At 39.8% G+C, this 22,500-nt stretch overlaps 1 protein-coding gene across 1 annotated transcript in view; it reads right to left on the bottom strand.

Moving 5' to 3' along the window:
* The window catches only part of LOC139748903 (DBH-like monooxygenase protein 1), a 140,552-nt gene that overhangs the window by 80,710 nt on the left and 37,342 nt on the right, over positions 1–22,500 (bottom strand). Inside the window, exon 5 of the mRNA XM_071662267.1 lies at positions 14,603–14,749. Coding sequence (XP_071518368.1) covers positions 14,603–14,749 — 147 coding nt within the window. The remainder of the gene's footprint in view (positions 1–14,602; positions 14,750–22,500) is intronic.

The following is a 22,500-nucleotide window of genomic DNA, read 5'->3' as shown; positions in this document are numbered from 1 at the left end:
AGAAATCCTCCCCTTCTTGTATTTTTTTAACTTTCTAAAATGGGAAACAGAAGAAGGAGTCACGCGGGGAGTGCTCATCCTCCTCGAAGGCTCAGATTGGGGTGCCTAAATGTGTGTGGATGTAACCAAGATGTGAAAAAAGGAGAGATAGGTAGTATGTTTGAGGAAAGGAACCTGGATGTTTTGGCTCTGAGTGAAACGAAGCTCAAGGGTAAAGAGGAAGAGTGGTTTGGGAATGTCTTGGGAGTAAAGTCAGGGGTTAGTGAGAGGACAAGAGCAAGGGAAGGAGTAGCAGTACTCCTGAAACAGGAGTTGTGGAAGTATGTGATAGAATGTAAAAAAATAAATTCTCAATTACTATGGGTAAAACTGAAAGTTGATGGAGAGAGATGGGTGATTATTGGTGCATATGCACCTGGGCATGAGAAGAAAGATCATGAGAGGCAAGTGTTTTGGGAGCAGCTGAATGAGTGTGTTAGTGGTTTTGATGCACGAGAACGGGTTATAGTGTTGGGTGATTTGAATGCAAAGTTGAGTAATGTGGCAGTTGAGGGAATAATTGTTATACATGGGGTGTTCAGTGTTGTAAATCGAATGGTGAAGAGCTTCTAGATTTATGTGCTGAAAAAGGACTGATGATTGGGAATACCTAGTTTAAAAAGCGAGATATACATAAGTATACTTATGTAAGTAGGAGAGATGGCCAGAGAGCGTTATTGGATTACGTGTTAATTGACAGGCGCGCGAAAGAGAGGCTTTTCGATGTTAATGTGCTGAGAGGTGCAACTGGAGGGATGTCTGATCATTATCTTGTGGAGGCTAAGGTGAAGATTTGTATGGGTTTCCAGAAAAGAAGAGTGAATGTTGGGGTGAAGAGAGTGGTGAGAGTAAGTGAGCTTGGGAAGGAGACTTGTGTGAGGAAGTACCAGGAGAGACTGATTACAGAATGGAAAAAGGTGAGAACAATGGAAGTTAGGGGAGTGGGGGAGGAATGGGATGTATTTAGGGAATCAGTGATGGATTGCGCAAAAGATGCTTGTGGCATGAGAAGAGTGGGAGGTGGGTTGAATAGAAAGACTAGTGAGTGGTGGGATGAAGAAGTAAGAGTATTAGTGAAAGAGAAGAGAGAGGCATTTGGACGATTTTTGCAGGGAAAAAATGAAAATGAGTGGGAGATGTATAAAAGAAAGAGACAGGAGGTCAAGAGAAAGGTGCAAGAGGTGAAAAAAAGGGCAAATGAAAGTTGGGGTGAGAGAGTATCATTAAATTTTAGGGAGAATAAAAAGATGTTCTGGAAGGAGGTAAATAAAGTGCGTAAGACAAGGGAGCAAATGGGAACTTCAGTGAAGGGCGCAAATGGGGAGGTGATAACAAGTAGTGGTGATGTGAGAAGGAGATGGAGTGAGTATTTTGAAGGTTTGTTGAATGTGTTTGATGATAGAGTGGCAGATATAGGGTGTTTTGTTCGAGATGGTGTGCAAAGTGCGAGGGTTAGGGAAAATGATTTGGTAAACAGAGAAGAGGTAGTGAAAGCTTAGCGGAAGATGAAAGCCAGCAAGGCAGCAGGTTTGGATGGTATTGCAGTGGAATTTATTAAAAAAGGGGGTGACTGTATTGTTGACTGGTTGGTAAGGTTATTTAATGTATGTATGACTCATGGTGAGGTGCCTGAGGATTGGCGGAATGCGTGCATAGTGCCATTGTACAAAGGCAAAGGGGATAAGAGTGAGTGCTCAAATTACAGAGGTAAAAGTTTGTTGAGTATTCCTGGCAAATTGTATGGGAGGGTATTGATTGAGAGGGTGAAGGCATGTACAGAGCATCAGATTGGGGAAGGGTAGTGTGCTTTCAGAAGTGGTAGAGGATGTGTGTATCAGGTGTTTGCTTTGAAGAATGTATGTGAGAAATACTTAGAAAAGCAAATGGATTTGTATGTAGCATTTATGGAGCTGGAGAAGGCATATGATAGAGTTGATAGAGATGCTCTGTGGAAGGTATTAAGAATATATGTTGTGGGAGGCAAGTTGTTAGAAGCAGTGAAAAGCTTTTATCGAGGATGTAAGGCATGTGTACGTGTAGGAAGAGAGGAAAGTGATTGGTTCTCAGTGAATGTAGGTTTGCGGCAGGGGTGTGTGATGTCTCCATGGTTGTTTAATTTGTTTATGGATGGGGTTGTTAGGGAGGTGAATGCAAGAGTTTTGGAAAGAGGGGCAAGGATGAAGTCTGTTGGGGATGAGAGAGCTTGGGAAATGAGTCAGTTGTTGTTCGCTGATGATACAGCGCTGTTGGCTGATTCATGTGAGAAACTGCAGAAGCTGGTGACTGAGTTTGGTAAAGTGTGTAAAAGAAGAAAGTTAAGAGTAAATGCGAATAAGAGCAAGGTTATTAGGTACAGTAGGGTTGAGGGTCAAGTCAATTGGGAGGTGAGTTTGAATAGAGAAAAACTGGAGGAAGTGAAGTGTTTTAGATATCTGGGAGTGGATCTGGCAGCGGATGGAACCATGGAAGCGGAAGTGGATCATAGGGTGGGGGAGGGGGCGAAAATTCTGGGAGCCTTGAAGAATGTGTGGAAGTCGAGAACATTATCTCGGAAAGCAAAAATGTGTATGTTTGAAGGAATAGTGGTTCCAACAATGTTGTATGGTTGCGAGGCGTGGACTATGGATAGAGTTGTGCGCAGGAGGATGGATGTGCTGGAAATGAGATGTTTGAGGACAATGTGTGGTGTGAGGTGGTTTGATCGAGTAAGTAACGTAAGGGTAAGAGAGATGTGTGGAAATAAAAAGAGCGTGGTTGAGAGAGCAGAAGAGGGTGTTTTGAAATGGTTTGGTCACATGGAGAGAATGAGTGAGGAAAGATTGACCAAGAGACCAAATTGGAGGTGGAAAGATGGAGTGAAAAAGATTTTGTGTCATCGGGGCCTGAACATGCAGGAGGGTGAAAGGAGGGCAAGGAATAGAGTGAATTGGAGCGATGTGGTATACCGGGGTTGACGTGCTGTCAGTGGATTGAATCAAGGCATGTGAAGCGTCTGGGGTAAACCATGGAAAGCTGTGTATGTATGTATATTTGCGTGTGTGGACGTATGTATATACATGTGTATGGGGGTGGGTTGGGCCATTTCTTTCGTCTGTTTCCTTGCGCTACCTCGCAAACGCGGGAGACAGCGACAAAGCAAAAAAAAAAAAAAAAGCAAAATATATATATATATATATATATATATATATATATATATATATATATATATATATATATATATATATATATATATATATGAATATATATATATATATGTATATATATATATATATATATATATATATATATATATATATATATATATATATATATATATATATATATATATATATACTGTATATACATACGTCCACACACGCAAATATACATAACTACACTGCTTTCCATGGCTTACCCTAGACGATTCACATGCCCTGATTCAATCCACTGACAGCACATCAACCCGGTATACCACATCGATCCAATTCACTCTATTCCTTGCCCTACTTTCACCCTCCTGCATGTTCAGGCTCCGATCACAAAAAATCTTTTTCACTCATTCTTTCCACCTCCAATTTGGTCTCCCACTTCTCCTCGTTCCCTCCACCTCCGACACATATATCCACTTGGTCAATCTTTCCTCACTCATTCTCTCCATGTGCCCAAACCATTTCAAAACACCCTCTTCTGCTCTCTCAACCACGCTCTTTTTATTTCCACACATCTCTCTTACCCTTACGTTACTTACTCGATCAAACCACCTCACACCACACATTGTCCTCAAACATCTCATTTCCAGCACATCCATCCTCCTGCGCACAACTCTATCCATAGCCCACGCCTCGCAACCATACAAAGTTGTTGGAACCACTATTCCTTCAAACATACCCATTTTTTGCTTTCCGAGATAATGTTCTCGACTTCCACACATTCTTCAAGGCACCCAGGATTTTCGCCCCCTCCCCCACCCTATGATCAACTTCCGCTTCCATGGTTCCATCCGTTGCCAGATCCACTCCCAGATATCTAAAACACTTCACTTCCTCCAGTTTTTTCTCCATTCAAACATACCTCCCAATTGACTTGACCCTCAACCCTACTGTACCTAATAACCTTGCTCTTATTCACATCTACTCTTAACTTTCTTCTTTCACACACTTTACCAAACTCAGTCACCAGCTTCTGCAGTTTCTCACATGAATCAGCCACCAGCGCTGTATCATCAGCGAACAACAACTGACTCACTTCCCGAGCTCTCTCATCCCCAACAGACTTCATACTTGCCCCTCTTTCCAAAACTCTTGCATTCACCTCCCTAACAACCCCATCCATAAACAAATTAAACAACCATGGAGACATGGGAAACATGTGATTGAATCACATGTTTACCAAATGGCGTCCTAGATTCGTCTCCTCGATGTATATCAACTGACTTATATTTCTCTCTTGCATCTCCCCTGATGATGTGATTATTACACTAAAGTGCACTTGGGAACATTTCGTGTTTCATTTTCCCAGTGGACTCATAGGAATATCTTGATCACGCGCAAAATTGTTATATTTCCCAATATATATATATGTATATATATATATATATATATATATATATATGTATATATATATATATATATATATATATGTATATATATATATATATATATATATATATATATATATATATATATATATATATATATATATATATATATATATATATATATATATATATATATATATATATATATATATATATATATATACGTTGAAATGTATAGGTATGTATATGTGCCGTGTGTGGACTTGTATGTGTATACATGAGCATGCAGGTTGGTTGGGCCATCCTATCGTTTCTTTCCTTACGCTACCTCGCTAACGCGGGAGACAGCGACAAAGTATAATAAAAAATATACATACATATATATATATATATACATATATATATATATATATATATATATATATATATATATATATATATATATATATATATATTTTTTTTTTTTTATGGATGTGGTTGTTTGGGAGGTGAATTCAAGAGTTTTGGAAACAGGGGCAAGTATGCAGTATGTTGTGGATGAGAGAGCTTGGGAAATGAGTCAGTTGTTGTTCGCTGATGATACAGCGCTGGTGAGTGATTCGTTTGAGAAAGCGCAAAAGCTGGTGACTGAGTTTGGTAAAGTGTGTGAAAGAAAGCTGAGAGTTAATGTGAATAAGAGCAAGGTTATTAGGTACAGTAGGGTTAAGGGACAAACCAATTGGGAGGTAGGTTTGAATGGAGAAAACTGCAGGAAGTGAAGTGTTTTAGATATCTGATAATAGATTTGGTAGCCGATGGAACCGTGGAAGCGGAAATGAATCATAGGTGGAGGGGGCAAAAGTTCTAGGAGTGTTGAAGAATGTGTGGAGTCGAGAACATTATTTCGGAAAGCGAAAATGGGTATGTTTGAAGGATTAGTAGTTCCAACAATGTTATAAGGTTGCGAAGCATGGGCTATGGATAGAGTTGAGCAAAGGGTGGATGTGGCGAAGTAGCGCAAGGAAGCAGACGAAAGAATGGCCCAACCCACCCACATACAAATGTATTTACATACACGTCCACACACGCACATATACATACCTATACATCTTAACACATACATATATATACACACTCAGTCATATACATATATACAAATGTACATAATTCATACTGTCTGCCTTTATTCATTCCAGTCGCCACCCCGTCACTCATGAAATAACAGCCCCCTCCCCCCTCATGTGCACGACGTAGCGCTAGGAGAAGAGAACAAAGGCCACATTCGTTCACACTCAGTCTTTAGCTGTCATGTAATAATGCACCGAAACCACAACTCCCTTTCCACATCAAGGCCCCACACAACTTTCCATGGTTTACCCGAGACGCTTCACATGCCCTGGTTCAATCATTTGACAGCACGTCGACCCCGGTATACCACATCGTTTCAATTTACTCTATTCCTTGCACGCCTTTCACCTTCCTGCGTGTTCAGCATCCGATCACTCAAAATCTTCTTCACTCCATCTTTTCACCTCCAATTTGGTCTCCCACTTCTCGTTCCCTCCACGTCTGACACATATATTCTCTTTGTCAATCTTTCCTCACTCATTCTCTCCATGTGACCAAACCATTTCAAAACACCCTCTTCTGCTCTCTCAACCATACTCTTTTTATTACCACTCACCTCTATTACCCTTTCATTACTTACTTGATCAAACCACCTCACACCACTTATTGTCCACAAACATCTCATTTCCGGCACATCCACCCTCCTCACACAACTCTATTTATTGCCCACGCCTGGCAACCATAAAACATTGTTGGAACCACTATCCCTTCAAACATACCCATTTTTGCTTTCGAAGATAACGTTCTAAACTTCCATACATTTTTCAACGCTCCCAGATCCTTTGTCCCCTCCCCCACCCTATGATTCACTTCCGCTTCCTTGGTTCCATCCGCTGCCAAATACACTCCCAGATATCTAAAACACTTCACTTCGTCCAGTTTTTCTCCATTCAAACTTACCTCCCAATTGACTTGTCCCCCAACCCTACTATAACTAATAACCTTGCTCTTTTCACATTTTCTTTCAGCTTTCTTCTTCCACACACTTTCCCAAACTCAGTCACCTGCTTCTGCAGATTCTCACCCGAATCTGCCACCAGCACTGTATCATCAGAGGACAATAACTGACTCACTTCCCAAGCTCCTTCATCCACAACAGACTGCATACTTGCCCCTTTCCAAAACTCTTGCATTCACCTCCCTAACAACCCCATCCATAAACAAATTAAACAACAATGGAGACATCACACATCCCTGCCGCAAACCTACATTCGCTGAGAAACAATCACTTTCCTCTTATCCTACACGTACACATGCCTTATATCTTCAATAAAAACTTTTCACTGCTTCTAACAACTTGCCTCCCACACCATATATTCTTAATACCTTCCACAGAGTATCTCTATCAACTCTATCGTATGTCTTCTCCAGATCCATAAGTGCTACATACAAATCCATTTGCTTTTCTAAGTACTTCTCACATATATTCTTCAAAGCAAACACCTGATCCACACGTCCTCTACCACCACTGAGACCACACTGCTCTTCCCCAGTCTTATGCTCTGTACATGCCTTCACCCTCTCAATCAATACCCTCCCATATAATTTACCAGTAATACTCAACAAACGTATACTTCTGTAATTTGAGAACTCACTTGTATCCCCTTTGCCTTTGTACAATGGCACTATGCAAGCATTCCTCCAATCCTCAGGCACCACACCATGAGTCATACATACATTAGATAACCTTAACAACCATTCAACACTACAATCACCCCGTTTTTGAATATATTCCACTGCAATACCATCCAAACCCGCTGCCTTGGCGGCTTTCATCTCCGCAAAGCTTTTACTACCTCTTCTCTGTTTACCAAATCAACCTACCTAACCCTCTCACTTTGCACACCACCCAACCAAAACACCATATATCTGCAACTCTATTATCAAACACATTCAACAAACCTTCAAAATACTCACTCCATCTCCTTCTCACATCACCACTACTTGTTATCACCTACCCATTAGCCCCCTTCACTTACGTTCCCATTGATTCCCTCGTCTTACGCACTTTGTTTGCCTTCTTCCGAAACATCTTTTTATTTTCCCTAAAATCTAATGATACTCTCTCACCCCAACTCTCATTTGCCCTCTTTTTCACCTCTTGCACCTTTCTCTTGACTTCCTGCCTCTTTCTTTCATATATCTCCCACTCATTTGCATTATTTCCCTGCAAAAATCGTTCGAATGCCTCTCTCTTCTCTTTCATTAATAATCTTACTTCTTCATCCAACCACTCACTACCCTTTCTAATCTGCCCACCACCCACGCTTCTTATGCCACGAGCATCTTTTGAGCAAGCCATCACTGCTTCCTTAAATACATCCCATTCCTCCCTCACTCCCATTACGTGCTTTCTTCTCAACTTTTTCCATTCTGTACTCAGTCTCTCCTGGTACCCTGACACAAGTCTCCTTCCCAAGCTCACTTACTCTAACCACTCTTTTCACCCCAACATTCTCTCTTCTTTTCAGAAAACCCCTACAAATCTTCACCTTCGCCTACACGAGATAATGATCAGACATCCCTCCAGTTGCACCTCTCAGCACATTAACATCCAAAAGTTTCTTTCGTGCGCCTATCAATTAACATGTAATTCAATAACACTCTCTGGCCATCTCTCCTACTTACATACGTATACTTATGTATATCTCTCTTTTTAAAGCAGATATTCCCAATCACAAGGCCTTTTTCAGCACATAAATCTACAATCTCTTCACCATTTCCATTTACAACACTGAACACCCCATGTGCACCAATTTTTTTTCTTTTTTTTTTTTTAATTTTCCAAAAGAAGGAACAGAGAAGGGGGCCAGGTGAGGATGTTCCCTCAGGGGCCTAGTCCTCTGTTCTTAACGCTACCTCGCTATAGCGGGAAATGGCGAATAGTATAAAGAAAAAAAAAAAAAAATATATATATATATATATACATATATATATATATATATATATATATATATATCTTTTTTTTTTATTTTTTTTTATACTTTGTCGCTGTCTCCCGCGTTTGCGAGGTAGCGCAAGGAAACAGACGAAAGAAATGGCCCAACCCCCCCATACACATGTATATACATACGTCCACACACGCAAATATACATACCTACACAGCTTTCCATGGCTTACCCCAGACGCTTCACATGCCTTGATTCAATCCACTGACAGCACGTCAACCCCGGTATACCACATCGCTCCAATTCACTCTATTCCTTGCCCTCCTTTCATCCTCCTGCATGTTCAGGCTCCGATCACACAAAATCTTTTTCACTCCATCTTTTCACCTCCAATTTGGTCTCCCTCTTCTCCTTGTTCCCTCCACCTCCGACACATATATCCTCTTGGTCAATCTTTCCTCACTCATCCTCTCCATGTGCCCAAACCACTTCAAAACACCCTCTACTGCTCTCTCAACCACGCTCTTTTTATTTCCACACATCTCTCTTACCCTTACGTTACTCACTCGATCAAACCACCTCACACCACACATTGTCCTCAAACATCTCATTTCCAGCACATCCATCCTCCTGCGCACAACTCTATCCATAGCCCACGCCTCGCAACCATACAACATTGTTGGAACCACTATTCCTTCAAACATACCCATTTTTGCTTTCCGAGATAATGTTCTCGACTTCCACACATTCTTCAAGGCCCCCAGAATTTTCGCCCCCTCCCCCACCCTATGATCCACTTCCGCTTCCATATATATATATATGTATATATATATATATATATATATATATATATATATATATATATATATATATATATATATATATATATATATATATATATTTATATATATATATATATATATATATATATATATATATATATATATATATATATATATATATATATATATATATATATATATATATATATATATATATATATATATATATATATATATATATATATTTAAATATATATAAATATATATATATAAATATATATATATATATATATATATATATATAAATGGGGTGGTGATAACAAGTAGCGGTGATGTGAGAAGGAGATGGAATGAGTATTTTGAAGGTTTGTTGAATGTGTCTGATGACAGAGTGGCAGATATAGGGTGTTTTGGTCGAGGTGGTGTGCAAAGTGAGAGGGTTAGGGAAAATGATTTGGTAAACAGAGAAGAGGTAGTAAAAGCTTTGCGGAAGATGAAAGCCGGCAAGGCAGCAGGTTTGGATGGTATTGCAGTGGAATTTATTAAAAAAGGGGGTGACTGTATTGTTGACTGGTTGGTAAGGTTATTTAATGTATGTATGACTCATGGTGAGGTGCCTGAGGATTGGCGGAATGCGTGCATAGTGCCATTGTACAAAGGCAAAGGGGATAAGAGTGAGTGCTCAAATTACAGAGGTATAAGTTTGTTGAGTATTCCTGGTAAATTATATGGGAGGGTATTGATTGAGAGGGTGAAGGCATGTACAGAGCATCAGATTGGGGAAGAGCAGTGCGGTTTCAGAAGTGGTAGAGGATGTGTGGATCAGGTGTTTGCTTTGAAGAATGTATGTGAGAAATACTTAGAAAAGCAAATGGATTTGTATCTAGCATTTATGGATCTGGAGAAGGCATATGATAGAGTTGATAGAGATGCTCTGTGGAAGGTATTAAGAATATATGGTGTGGGAGGCAAGTTGTTAGAAGCAGTGAAAAGTTTTTATCGAGGATGTAAGGCATGTGTACGTGTAGGAAGAGAGGAAAGTGATTGGTTCTCAGTGAATGTAGGTTTGCGGCAGGGATGTGTGATGTCTCCATGGTTGTTTAATTTGTTTATGGATGGGGTTGTAAGGGAGGTAAATGCAAGAGTCCTGGAAAGAGGGGCAAGTATGAAGTCTGTTGGGGATGAGAGAGCTTGGGAAGTGAGTCAGTTGTTGTTCGCTGATGATACAGCGCTGGTGGCTGATTCATGTGAGAAACTGCAGAAGCTGGTGACTGAGTTTGGTAAAGTGTGTGGAAGAAGAAAGTTGAGAGTAAATGTGAATAAGAGCAAGGTTATTAGGTACAGTAGGGGTGAGGGTCAAGTCAATTGGGAGGTGAGTTTGAATGGAGAAAAACTGGAGGAAGTGAAGTGTTTTAGATATCTGGGAGTGGATCTGTCAGCGGATGGAACCATGGAAGCGGAAGTGGATCATAGGGTGGGGGAGGGGGCGAAAATTTTGGGAGCCTTGAAAAATGTGTGGAAGTCGAGAACATTATCTCGGAAAGCAAAAATGGGTATGTTTGAGGGAATAGTGGTTCCAACAATGTTGTATGGTTGCGAGGCGTGGGCTATGGATAGAGATGTGCGCAGGAGGATGGATGTGCTGGAAATGAGATGTTTGAGGACAATGTGTGGTGTGAGGTGGTTTGATCGAGTAAGTAACGTAATGGTGAGAGAGATGTGTGGAAATAAAAAGAGCGTGGTTGAGAGAGTAGAAGAGGGTGTTTTGAAATGGTTTGGGCACATGGAGAGAATGAGTGAGGAGAGATTGACCAAGAGGATATATGTGTCGGAGGTGGAGGGAACGAGGAGAAGAGGGAGACCAAATTGGAGGTGGAAAGATGGAGTGAAAAAGATTTTGTGTGATCGGGGCCTGAACATGCAGGAGGGTGAAAGGAGGGCAAGAAATAGAGTGAATTGGAGTCATGTGGTATACAGGGGTTGACGTGCTGTCAGTGGATTGAAGCAAGGCATGTGAAGCGTCTGGGGTAAACCATGGAAAGCTGTGTAGGTATGTATATTTGCGTGTGTGGACGAGTGTATGTACATGTGTATGGGGGGGGGGGGGGGTTGGGCCATTTCTTTCGTCTGTTTCCTTGCGCTACCTCGCAAACGCGGGAGACAGCGACAAAGTATAAAAAAAAAAAAAAAAAAAAAAAAATATATATATATATATATATATATATATATATATATATATATATATATATATATATATATATAAATATATATATATATTTATATACATATATATATATTTTCTTTTTTTTTTTCCTTTGTCGCTGTCTCCCGCGTTTGCGAGGTAGCGCAAGGAAACAGACGAAAGAAATGGCCCAACACATCCCCATACATATGTATATATTTACGTCCACACACGCAAATATACATACCTACAGAGCTTTCCATGGTTTACCCCAGACGTTTCACATGCCCTGATTCAATCTACTGACAGCACGTCAACCCCGTTATACCACATCGATCCAATTCACTCTATTCCTTGCCCTCCTTTCACCCTCCTGCATGTTCAGGCCGCGATCACACAAAATCTTTTTCACTCCATCTTTCCACCTCCAATTTGGCCTCCCACTTCTCCTCGTTCCCTCCACCTCCGACACATATATCCTCTTGGTCGATCTTTCCTCACTCATTCTCTCCATGTGCCCAAACCATTTCAAAACACCGTCTTCTGCTCTCTCAACCACGCTCTTTCTATTGCCACACATCTCTCTTACCCTTATGTTACTTACTCGATCAAACCACCTCACACCACACATTGTCCTCAAACATCTCATTTCCAGCACATCCATCCTCCTGCGCACAACTCTATCCATAGCCCACGCCTCGCAACCATACAAAATTGTTGGAACCACTATTCCTTCAAACATGCCTATTTTTTGCTTTCCGAGATAATGTTCTCGACTTCCACACATTCTTCAAGGCACCCAGGATTTTTGCTCCCTCCCCCACCCTATGATCCACTTCCGCTTCCATGGTTCCATCCGCTGCCAGATCCACTCCCAGATATCTAAAACACTTCACTTCCTCCAGTTTTTCTCCATTGAAACTTACCTCCCAATTGACTTGACCCTCAGCCCTACTATACCTAATAACCTTGCTCTTATTCACATTTACTCTTAACTTTCTTCTTCCACACACTTTACCAAACTCAGTCACCCGCCTCTGCAGTTTCTCACATGAATCAGCCACCAGCGCTGTATCATCAGCGAACAATAACTGACTCACTTCCCAAGCTCCCTCATCCCCAACAGACTTCATACTTGCCCCTCTTTCCAAAACTCTTGCATTCACCTCCCTAACAACCCCATCCATAAACAAATTAAACAACCATGGAGACATCACACACCCCTGCCGCAAACCTATATTCACTGAGAACCAATCACTTTCCTCTCTTGCTACACGTACACACGCCTTACATTCTCGATAAAAACTTTTCACTGCTTCTAACAACTTGCCTCCCACACCATATATTCTTAATAGGGGGTGACTGTATTATTGACTGGTTGGTGAGGTTATTTAATGTATGTATGACTCATGGTGAGGTGCCTGAGGATTGGCGGAATGCGTGCATAGTGCCATTGTACAAAGGCAAAGGGGATAAGAGTGAGTGCTCAAATTACAGAGGTATAAGTTTGTTGAGTATTCCTGGTAAAGTATATGGGAGGGTATTGATTGAGAGGGTGAAGGCATGTACAGAGCATCAGATTGGGGAAGAGCAGTGTGGTTTCAGAAGTGGTAGAGGATGTGTGGATCAGGTGTTTGCTTTGAAGAATGTATGTGAGAAATACTTAGAAAAGCAAATGGATTTGTATCTAGCATTTATGGATCTGGAGAAGGCATATGATAGAGTTGATAGAGATGCTCTGTGGAAGGTATTAAGAATATATGGTGTGGGAGGCAAGTTGTTAGAAGCAGTGAAAAGTTTTTATCGAGGATGTAAGGCATGTGTACGTGTAGGAAGAGAGGAAAGTGATTGGTTCTCAGTGAATGTAGGTTTGCGGCAGGGGTGTGTGATGTCTCCATGGTTGTTTAATTTGTTTATGGATGGGGTTGTTAGGGAGGTAAATGCAAGAGTCCTGGAAAGAGGGGCAAGTATGAAGTCTGTTGGGGATGAGAGAGCTTGGGAAGTGAGTCAGTTGTTGTTCGCTGATGATACAGCGCTGGTGGCTGATTCATGTGAGAAACTGCAGAAGCTGGTGACTGAGTTTGGTAAAGTGTGTGGAAGAAGAAAGTTAAGAGTAAATGTGAATAAGAGCAAGGTTATTAGGTACAGTAGGGTTGAGGGTCAAGTCAATTGGGAGGTGAGTTTGAATGGAGAAAAACTGGAGGAAGTGAAGTGTTTTAGATATCTGGGAGTGGATCTGTCAGCGGATGGAACCATGGAAGCGGAAGTGGATCATAGGGTGGGGGAGGGGGCGAAAATTTTGGGAGCCTTGAAAAATGTGTGGAAGTCGAGAACATTATCTCGGAAAGCAAAAATGGGTATGTTTGAAGGAATAGTGGTTCCAACAATGTTGTATGGTTGCGAGGCGTGGGCTATGGATAGAGTTGTGCGCAGGAGGATGGATGTGCTGGAAATGTGATGTTTGAGGACAATGTGTGGTGTGAGGTGGTTTGATCGAGTAAGTAACGTAAGGGTAAGAGAGATGTGTGGAAATAAAAAGAGCGTGGTTGAGAGAGCAGAAGAGGGTGTTTTGAAATGGTTTGGGCACATGGAGAGAATGAGTGAGGAAAGATTGACCAAGAGGATATATGTGTGGGAGGTGGAGGGAACGAGGAGAAGAGGGAGACCAAATTGGAGGTGGAAAGATGGAGTGAAAAAGATTTTGTGTGATCGGGGCCTGAACATGCAGGAGGGTGAAAGGAGAGCAAGGAATAGAGTGAATTGGAGCGATGTGGTATACAGGGGTTGACGTGCTGTCAGTGGAGTGAATCAAGGCATGTGAAGCGTCTGGGGTAAACCATGGAAAGCTGTGTAGGTATGTATATTTGCGTGTGTGGACGTGTGTATGTACATGTGTATGGGGGGGGGGTTGGGCCATTTCTTTCGTCTGTTTCCTTGCGCTACCTCGCAAACGCGGGAGACAGAGACAAAGTATAAAAAAAAAAAAAAAAAAAAAAAATATATATATATATGTATATATATATATATATATATACGTATGTGTGTGTGTGTGCTTTTCAAATGTTTTACATTTCTGTGACTGACTTACGGAGAGGCGGAAGTCATTGTGGTCGCAGGTGACCCAGGGTCGGGAGAACCTCAGTACAGTGTGGGTGTCGTTCTGGTACCCGCCCAGCAGCTCCACGTCCTGAGACTCATCCACCTTCGGTACTGTGTAACCATCTGAGTACCGGTCCTGCCGAGAGATTATACCATTATACGTACCAAACTTATGATAGCCTATATCTTGAGTGGCATTTAGATGTTATGTGCACATGCTATACCTTTACATATCCTTATGTTATTGCCACCATATGTTATATACTAGATTCAGGTACATATTATAGATAATGATATGATGGTCTTCATAAGCATCTGTTCAGAGATCTTATGCCATTGGATTATATTTACATGTTATGGCAAGTATTATACTTCCTGTAGACGTGTGATATCCATAGATATGTCTTTTGGTTATATCTCCGAATTATATCTAGTGACGTATCAGGTTTAGCGAAAAGTATTCCTGGAGTTTATACGCCGGAGTTATACTTACCAGCGTACCGATTATGGCTACGAGATATAACCACACATTACATCTAGTAACGCAACGATCATGACATATGGTTATACTCACACGTTACATTAAGTAACGTAACGATACAGGTTCGACGTTATATCCATATATCATATCCAGAGTAGTATCAAGAGCATTGCAAGATTTAAATAGAGGTCAACCTAGTAGGTTCCTATGGTTGGCTTGTGACATTATATCAAACCCATGTAGAAGCATCTGAATATATATATATATATATATATATATATATATATATATATATATATATATATATATATATATATATATATATATATATATATATATATATATATATATATATTGGAAAGGATCACAATTTTGCGCGTGATCAAGATATTCCTATGAGTCCATGGGGAAAATGAAACACGAAAAGTTCCCAAGTGCACTTTCGTGTAATAATCACATCATCAGGGGAGACACAAGAGAGGAATATAACAGTCAGTTGATATACATCGAGGAGACGCTTCGTCTCTTCGATGTATATCAACTGACTGTTATATTCCTCTCTTGTGTCTCCCCTGATGATGTGATTATTACACGAAAGTGCACTTGGGAACTTTTCGTGTTTCATTTTCCCCGTGGACTCATAGGAATATATATATATATATATATATATATATATATATATATATATATATATATATATATATATATATATATATATATATATATATATATATATATACATATATATATATATATATATATATATATATATATATATATATATATATATATATATATATATATATATATATATATATATATATATATATATATATATATATATATATATATATATATATATATATATGTATATATATATATATATATATATATATATATATATATATATATATATATATATATATATATATATATATATATATATATATATATATATATATTACAAAGAATGTTTTCATATTTCTAATGAATGTATATTCATATTTAGGATCTGGAGAAAGCATATAATAGGTTTGATAGAGATGCCTTGAGGAAAGTCTTAAGAATAAACAGTGTGGGAATAAAGCTGCAGGAAGCGGTGAGAAGTTTTTGTCAAAGGTGTAAGGCATTTGTATAAGTAGGAAAAGAGGAGAGTGAATAGTTAATGGTTCCAAGTGAAGGTTGGTCTGCAGGAGGGGCATGTAATGTCAATCATGGTTGTTCAATTTCTTTATGGATAAGGTGGTGAAGAAGGTAAATGCAAGAGTCTTGGAGAGAGGTTCGAGTATGCAGCCCGTGGGAATGAGAGGATCTGGGAAGTTAGTTAGTTGTTGATGATACAGAGCTGGTGGCAGATTCGAGTGAAAAGCTGCAGAAGTTGGTGACTAAGTTTAGAAGAGTGCGAGAGGAGAAAGTAGAGAGTAAATGTGAAGAAAACAACAAGATTATTAGGTTTAGCAGAGTTGAGTCCGAATGTGGAAAAATTGGAGGAAGCAAAATGTTTTAGATACCTGGGAGTGGAAGTTTCAGAGGGTAGGGTTGTCTGTGGCAGGAGTGTTTGATTTCAGTCATGGTTGTTCAATTTGTTAATGGATGAGGTGGTAAGGGAGGTAAATGTGAGACTTGGAGAGAGGGGTGAGTGTGCAGTCTGTGGGGGATGAGAGGGCCTGGGGAGTGAGTTGGCAGATTTGAATGAGAAACAGAAGTTGGTAAGGAGTTTAGAAGTGTGAATGAAAGGATGTAAGGCATGTGTATGAGTAGGAAGAGAGGAGAGTGATTGGTTCCCAGTGGGAGTCGGTGTGCAGTAGGGGTGTGTGATGTCTCCATGAAAGTTTAATTTGTTTATTGATGGGATGTTTTGGGAGGTAAATGCAAAAGTTTTGGAGAGAGAGGTGAGTATGCAATATGTTTCTGATGAGGGGGCCTGGGAAGTGACTTGGTTGTTGTTTGCTGATGATACAGCACTGGTGGCTGATTCGAGTGAGCAACTGCAGAAGTTGGTTACTGAGTTTGGAAGTGTTTGAAAGGAGAAAGTTGAGAGTGAATGTGGATAGGAGCGGGGTTATAAGATTCACTGGTTCAGTAGGGTTGAGGGACAAGTTAATTGGGATGGAATGTAAGTTTAAATGGAGAAGAATTGGAGGAAGTGAAGTGTTTTAGATATCTGGGAGTGGACTTGGCAGCGAGTGAAACCATGGAAGCGGAAGTGAGTCGCAGGGTTGAGTAGGGGGTGGGGGTTCTGAGAGCTATGAACAATGTGTGGAAAGAGAGAACATTATCTCAGAGAGCAAAAATTGATATGTTTGAAGGAGTGGTAGTTCCAACAATATTGTATGGTTGTAGGGCGTGGGATATAGATAGGGATGTATGGAGGAGGGTGGATGTGTTTGAAATGAAATGTTTAGGGACATGTGGTGGGATAGCGGAGGGTTTTGTTGAAGTGGTTTGGACATATGGGGAATGAGTGAGGAAAGGTTGACGGGAAGGATATATATATATATATATATATATATATATATATATATATATATATATATATATATATATATATATATATATATATATATATATATATATTTTTTATACTATTCGCCATTTCCCGCGTTAGCAAGGTAGCGTTAAGAACAGAGGACTAGACCTTTGAGGGAACATCCTCACCTGGCCCCCTTCTCTGTTCCTTCTTTTGGAAAATTGAAAAAAAAAAACTGAGAGGGGAGGATTTCCAGCCTCCCGCTCCCTTCCCTTTTAGTCGTCTTCTACGACACGCAGGGAATACGTGGGAAGTATTCTTTCTCCCCTATCCCCAGGGATATATATATATATATATATATATATATATATATATATATATATATATATATATATATATATATATATATATATATATATATATATATATATATATATATATATATATATATATATATATATATATATATATATATATATATATATATATATATATATATATATATATATATTGCAGGGGAAAAATGCAATTGAGTGGGAGACGTATAAAAGAAAGAGACAGGAGGTCAAGAGAAAGGTGCAAGAGGTAAAAAAAAGGGCAAATGAGAGTTGGGGTGAGAGAGTATCATTAAATTTTAGGGAGAATAAAAAGATGTTCTGGAAGGAGGTAAATAAAGTGCGTAAGACAAGGGAGCAAATGGGAACTTCAGTGAAGGGCGCAAATGGGGAGGTGATAACAAGTAGTGGTGATGTGAGAAGGAGATGGTTTGACTATTTTGAAAGTTTGTTGAATGTGTTTGATGATAGAGTGGCAGATATAGGGTGTTTTGGTCGAGGTGGTGTGCAAAGTGCGAGGGTTAGGGAAAATGATTTGGTAAACAGAGAAGAGGTAGTAAAAGCTTTGCGGAAGATGAAAGCCGGCAATGCAGCAGGTTTGGATGGTATTGCAGTGGAATTTATTAAAAAATGGGGTGACTGTATTGTTGACTGGTTGGTAAGGTTATTTAATGTATGTATGACTCATGGTGAGGTGCCTGAGGATTGGCGGAATGCGTGCATAGTGCTATTGTACAAAGGCAAAGGGGATAAGAGTGAAGGCTCAAATTACAGAGGTATAAGTTTGTTGAGTATTCCTGGCAAATCATATGGGAGGGTATTGATTAAGAGGGTGAAGGCATGTACAGAGCATCAGATTGGGGAAGAGCAGTGTGGTTTCAGAAGTGGTAGAGGATGTGTGAATCGGGTGTTTGCTTTGAAGAGTGTATGTGAGAAATACTTAGAAAAGCAAATGGATTTGTATGTAGCGTTTGTGGATCTGGAGAAGGCATATGATAGAGTTGATAGAGATGCTCTGTGGAAGGTATTAAGATTATATGGTGTGGGAGGCAAGTTGTTAGAAGCAGTGAAAAGTTTTTATCGAGGATGTAAGGCATGTGTACGTGTAGGAAGAGAGGAAAGTGATTGGTTCTCAGTGAATGTAGGGTTGCGGCAGGGGTGTGTGATGTCTCCATGGTTGTTTAATTTGTTTATGGATGGGGTTGTTAGGGAGGTGAATGCAAGAGTTTTGGAAAGAGGGGCAAGTATGAAGTCTGTTGGGGATGAGAGAGCTTGGGAAGTGAGTCAGTTGTTGTTCGCTGATGATACAGCGCTGGTGGCTGATTCATGTGAAAAACTGCAGAAGCTGGTGACTGAGTTTGGTAAAGTGTGTGAAAGAAGAAAGTTAAGAGTAAATGTGAATAAGAGCAAGGTTATTAGGTACAGTAGGGTTGAGGGTCAAGTCAATTGGGAGGTGAGTTTAAATGGAGAAAAACTGGAGGAAGTGAAGTGTTTTAGATATCTGGGAGTGGATCTGGCAGCGGATGGAACCATGGAAGCGGAAGTGATTCATAGGGTGGGGGAGGGGGTGAAAATTCTGGGAGCCTTGAAGAATGTGTGGAAGTCGAGAACATTATCTCGGAAAGCAAAAATGGGTATGTTTGAAGGAATAGTGGTTCCAACAATGTTGCATGGTTGCGAGGCGTGGACTATGGATAGAGTTGTGCGCAGGAGGATGGATGTGGTGGAAATGAGATGTTTGAGGACAATGTGTGGTGTGAGGTGGTTTGATCGAGTAAGTAACGTAAGGGTAAGAGAGATGTGTGGAAATAAAAAGAGCGTGGTTGAGAGAGCAGAAGAGGGTGTTTTGAATTGGTTTGGTCACATGGAGAGAATGAGTGAGGAAAGATTGACCAAGAGAATATACGTGTCGGAGGTGGAGGGAACGAGGAGAAGAGGGAGACCAAATTGGAGGTGGAAAGATGGAGTGAAAAAGATTTTGTGTCATCGGGGCCTGAACATGCAGGAGGGTGAAAGGAGGGCAAGGAATAGAGTGAATTGGATCGATGTGGTATACCGGGGTTGACGTGCTGTCAGTGGATTGAATCAAGGCATGTGAAGCGTCTGGGGTAAACCATGGAAAGCTGTGTATTTATGTATATTTGCGTGTGTGGACGTATGTATATACATGTGTATGGGGGTGGGTTGGGCCATTTCTTTCGTCTGTTTCCTTGCGCTACCTCGCAAACGCGGGTAACAGCGACAAAGCAAAAAAAAGAAAAAGATATATATATATATATATATATATATATATATATATATATATATATATATATATATATATATATATATATATATATATATATATATATCCCTGGGGATAAGGGAAAAAGAATACTTCCCACGTATTCGCTGCGTGTCGTAGAAGGCGACTAAAAGGGAAGGGAGCGGGGGTCTGGAAATCCTCCCCTTTTTTTTTTTTTTTAATTTTCCAAAATGAACAGAGAAGGGGGCCAGGTGAGGATATTCCCTCAAAGGCTCAGTCCTCTGTTCTTAACGCTACCTCGCTATCGCGGGAAATGGCGAATAGTATGAAAGAAAAGAAAGATATATATATATATATATATATATATATATATATATATATATATATATATATATATATATATATATATATATATATATATATATATATATATATATATATATATATTTTTATATATATATATATATATATATATATATATATATATATATATATATATATATATATATATATATATATATATATACATATATATATATATATATATATATATGTATACATATATATATATATATATATATATATATATATATATATATATATATATATATATATATATATATATATATATATATATATATATATATATATATATATATATATATATATATATATATATATATATATATATATATATATATATATATATATATATGATGATAGAGTGGCAGATATAGGGTGTTTTGGTCGAATTGGTGTGCAAAGTGAGAGGGTTAGGGAAAATGATTTGGTAAACAGAAAAGAGGTAGTAAAAGCTTTGCGGAAGATGAAAGCCGGCAAGGCAGCAGGTTTGGATGGCACTGCAGTGGAATTTATTAAAAAAGGGGGTGGCTGTATTATTGACTGGTTGGTAAGGTTATTTAATGTATGTATGACTCATGGTGAGGTGCCTGAGGATTGGCGGAATGCTTGCATAGTGCCATTGTACAAAGGCAAAGGGGATAAGAGTGAGTGGTCAAATTACAGAGGTATAAGTTTGTTGAGTATTCTTGGTAAATTATATGGGAGGGTACTGATAGAGAGGGTGAAGGCATGTACAGAGCATCAGATTGGGGAAGAGCAGTGTGGTTTCAGAAGTGGTAGAGAATGTGTGGATCAGGTGTTTGCTTTGAAGAATGTATGTGAGGAATACTTAGAAAAGCAAATGGATTTGTATGTAGCATTTATGGATCTGGAGAAGGAATATGATAGAGTTGATAGAGATGCTCTGTGGAAGGTATTAAGAATATATGGTGTGGGAGGCAAGTTGTTAGAAGCAGTGAAAAGTTTTTATCGAGGATGTAAGGCATGTGTACGTGTAGGAAGAGAGGAAAGTGAATGGTTCTCAGTGAATGTAGGTTTGCGGCAGGGGTTTGTGATGTCTCCATGTTTGTTTAATTTGTTTATCGATGGGGTTGTTAGGGAGGTGAATGCAAGAGTTTTGGAAAGAGGGGCAAGTATGAAGTTTGTTGTGGATGAGAGACCTTGGGAAGTGAGTCAGTTGTTGTTCGCTGATGATACAGCGCTGGTGGCTGATTCATGTGAGAAACTGCAGAAGCTGGTGACTGAGTTTGGTAGAGTGTGAGAAAGAAGAAAGTTAAGAGTAAATATGAATAAGAGCAAGGTTATTAGGTACAGTAGGGTTGAGGGCCAAGTCAATTGGGAGGTAAGTTTGAATGGAGAAAAACTGGAGGAAGTAAAGTGTTTTAGATATCTGGGAGTGGATCTGGCAGCGGATGGAACCATGGAAGCGGAAGTGGATCATACGGTGGGGGAGGGGGCGAAAATTCTGGGAGCCTTGAAGAAAGTGTGGAAGTCGAGAACATTATCTCGGAAAGCAAAAATGGGTATGTTTGAAGGAATAGTGGTTCCAACAATGTTGTATGGTTGCGAGGCGTGGGCTATGGATAGAGTTGCGCGCAGGAGGATGGATGTGCTGGAAATGAGATGTTTGAGGACAATGTGTGGTGTGAGGTGGTTTGATCGAGTAAGTAACGGAAGGTTAAGAGAGATGTGTGGAAATAAAAAGAGCGTGGTTGAGAGAGCAGAAGAGGGTGTTTTGAAATGGTTTGGGCACATGGAGAGAATGAGTGAGGAAAGATTGACCAAGAGTATATATGTGTCAGAGGTGGAGGGAACGAGGAGAAGTGGGAGACCAAATTGGAGCTGGAAAGATGGAGTGAAAAAGATTTTGTGTGATCGGGGCCTGAACATGCAGGAGGGTGAAAGGCGGGTAAGGAATAGAGTGCATTGCATCGATTTGGTATACCGGGGTTGACGTGCTGTCAGTGGATTGAATCAGGGCATGTGAAGCGAC

This window comes from Panulirus ornatus, chromosome 6 (assembly GCF_036320965.1).
Source record: "Panulirus ornatus isolate Po-2019 chromosome 6, ASM3632096v1, whole genome shotgun sequence".
Classification (NCBI taxonomy): Eukaryota; Metazoa; Arthropoda; class Malacostraca; order Decapoda; family Palinuridae; genus Panulirus; species Panulirus ornatus.
This window is presented reverse-complemented; position numbering and strand designations above follow the sequence as displayed.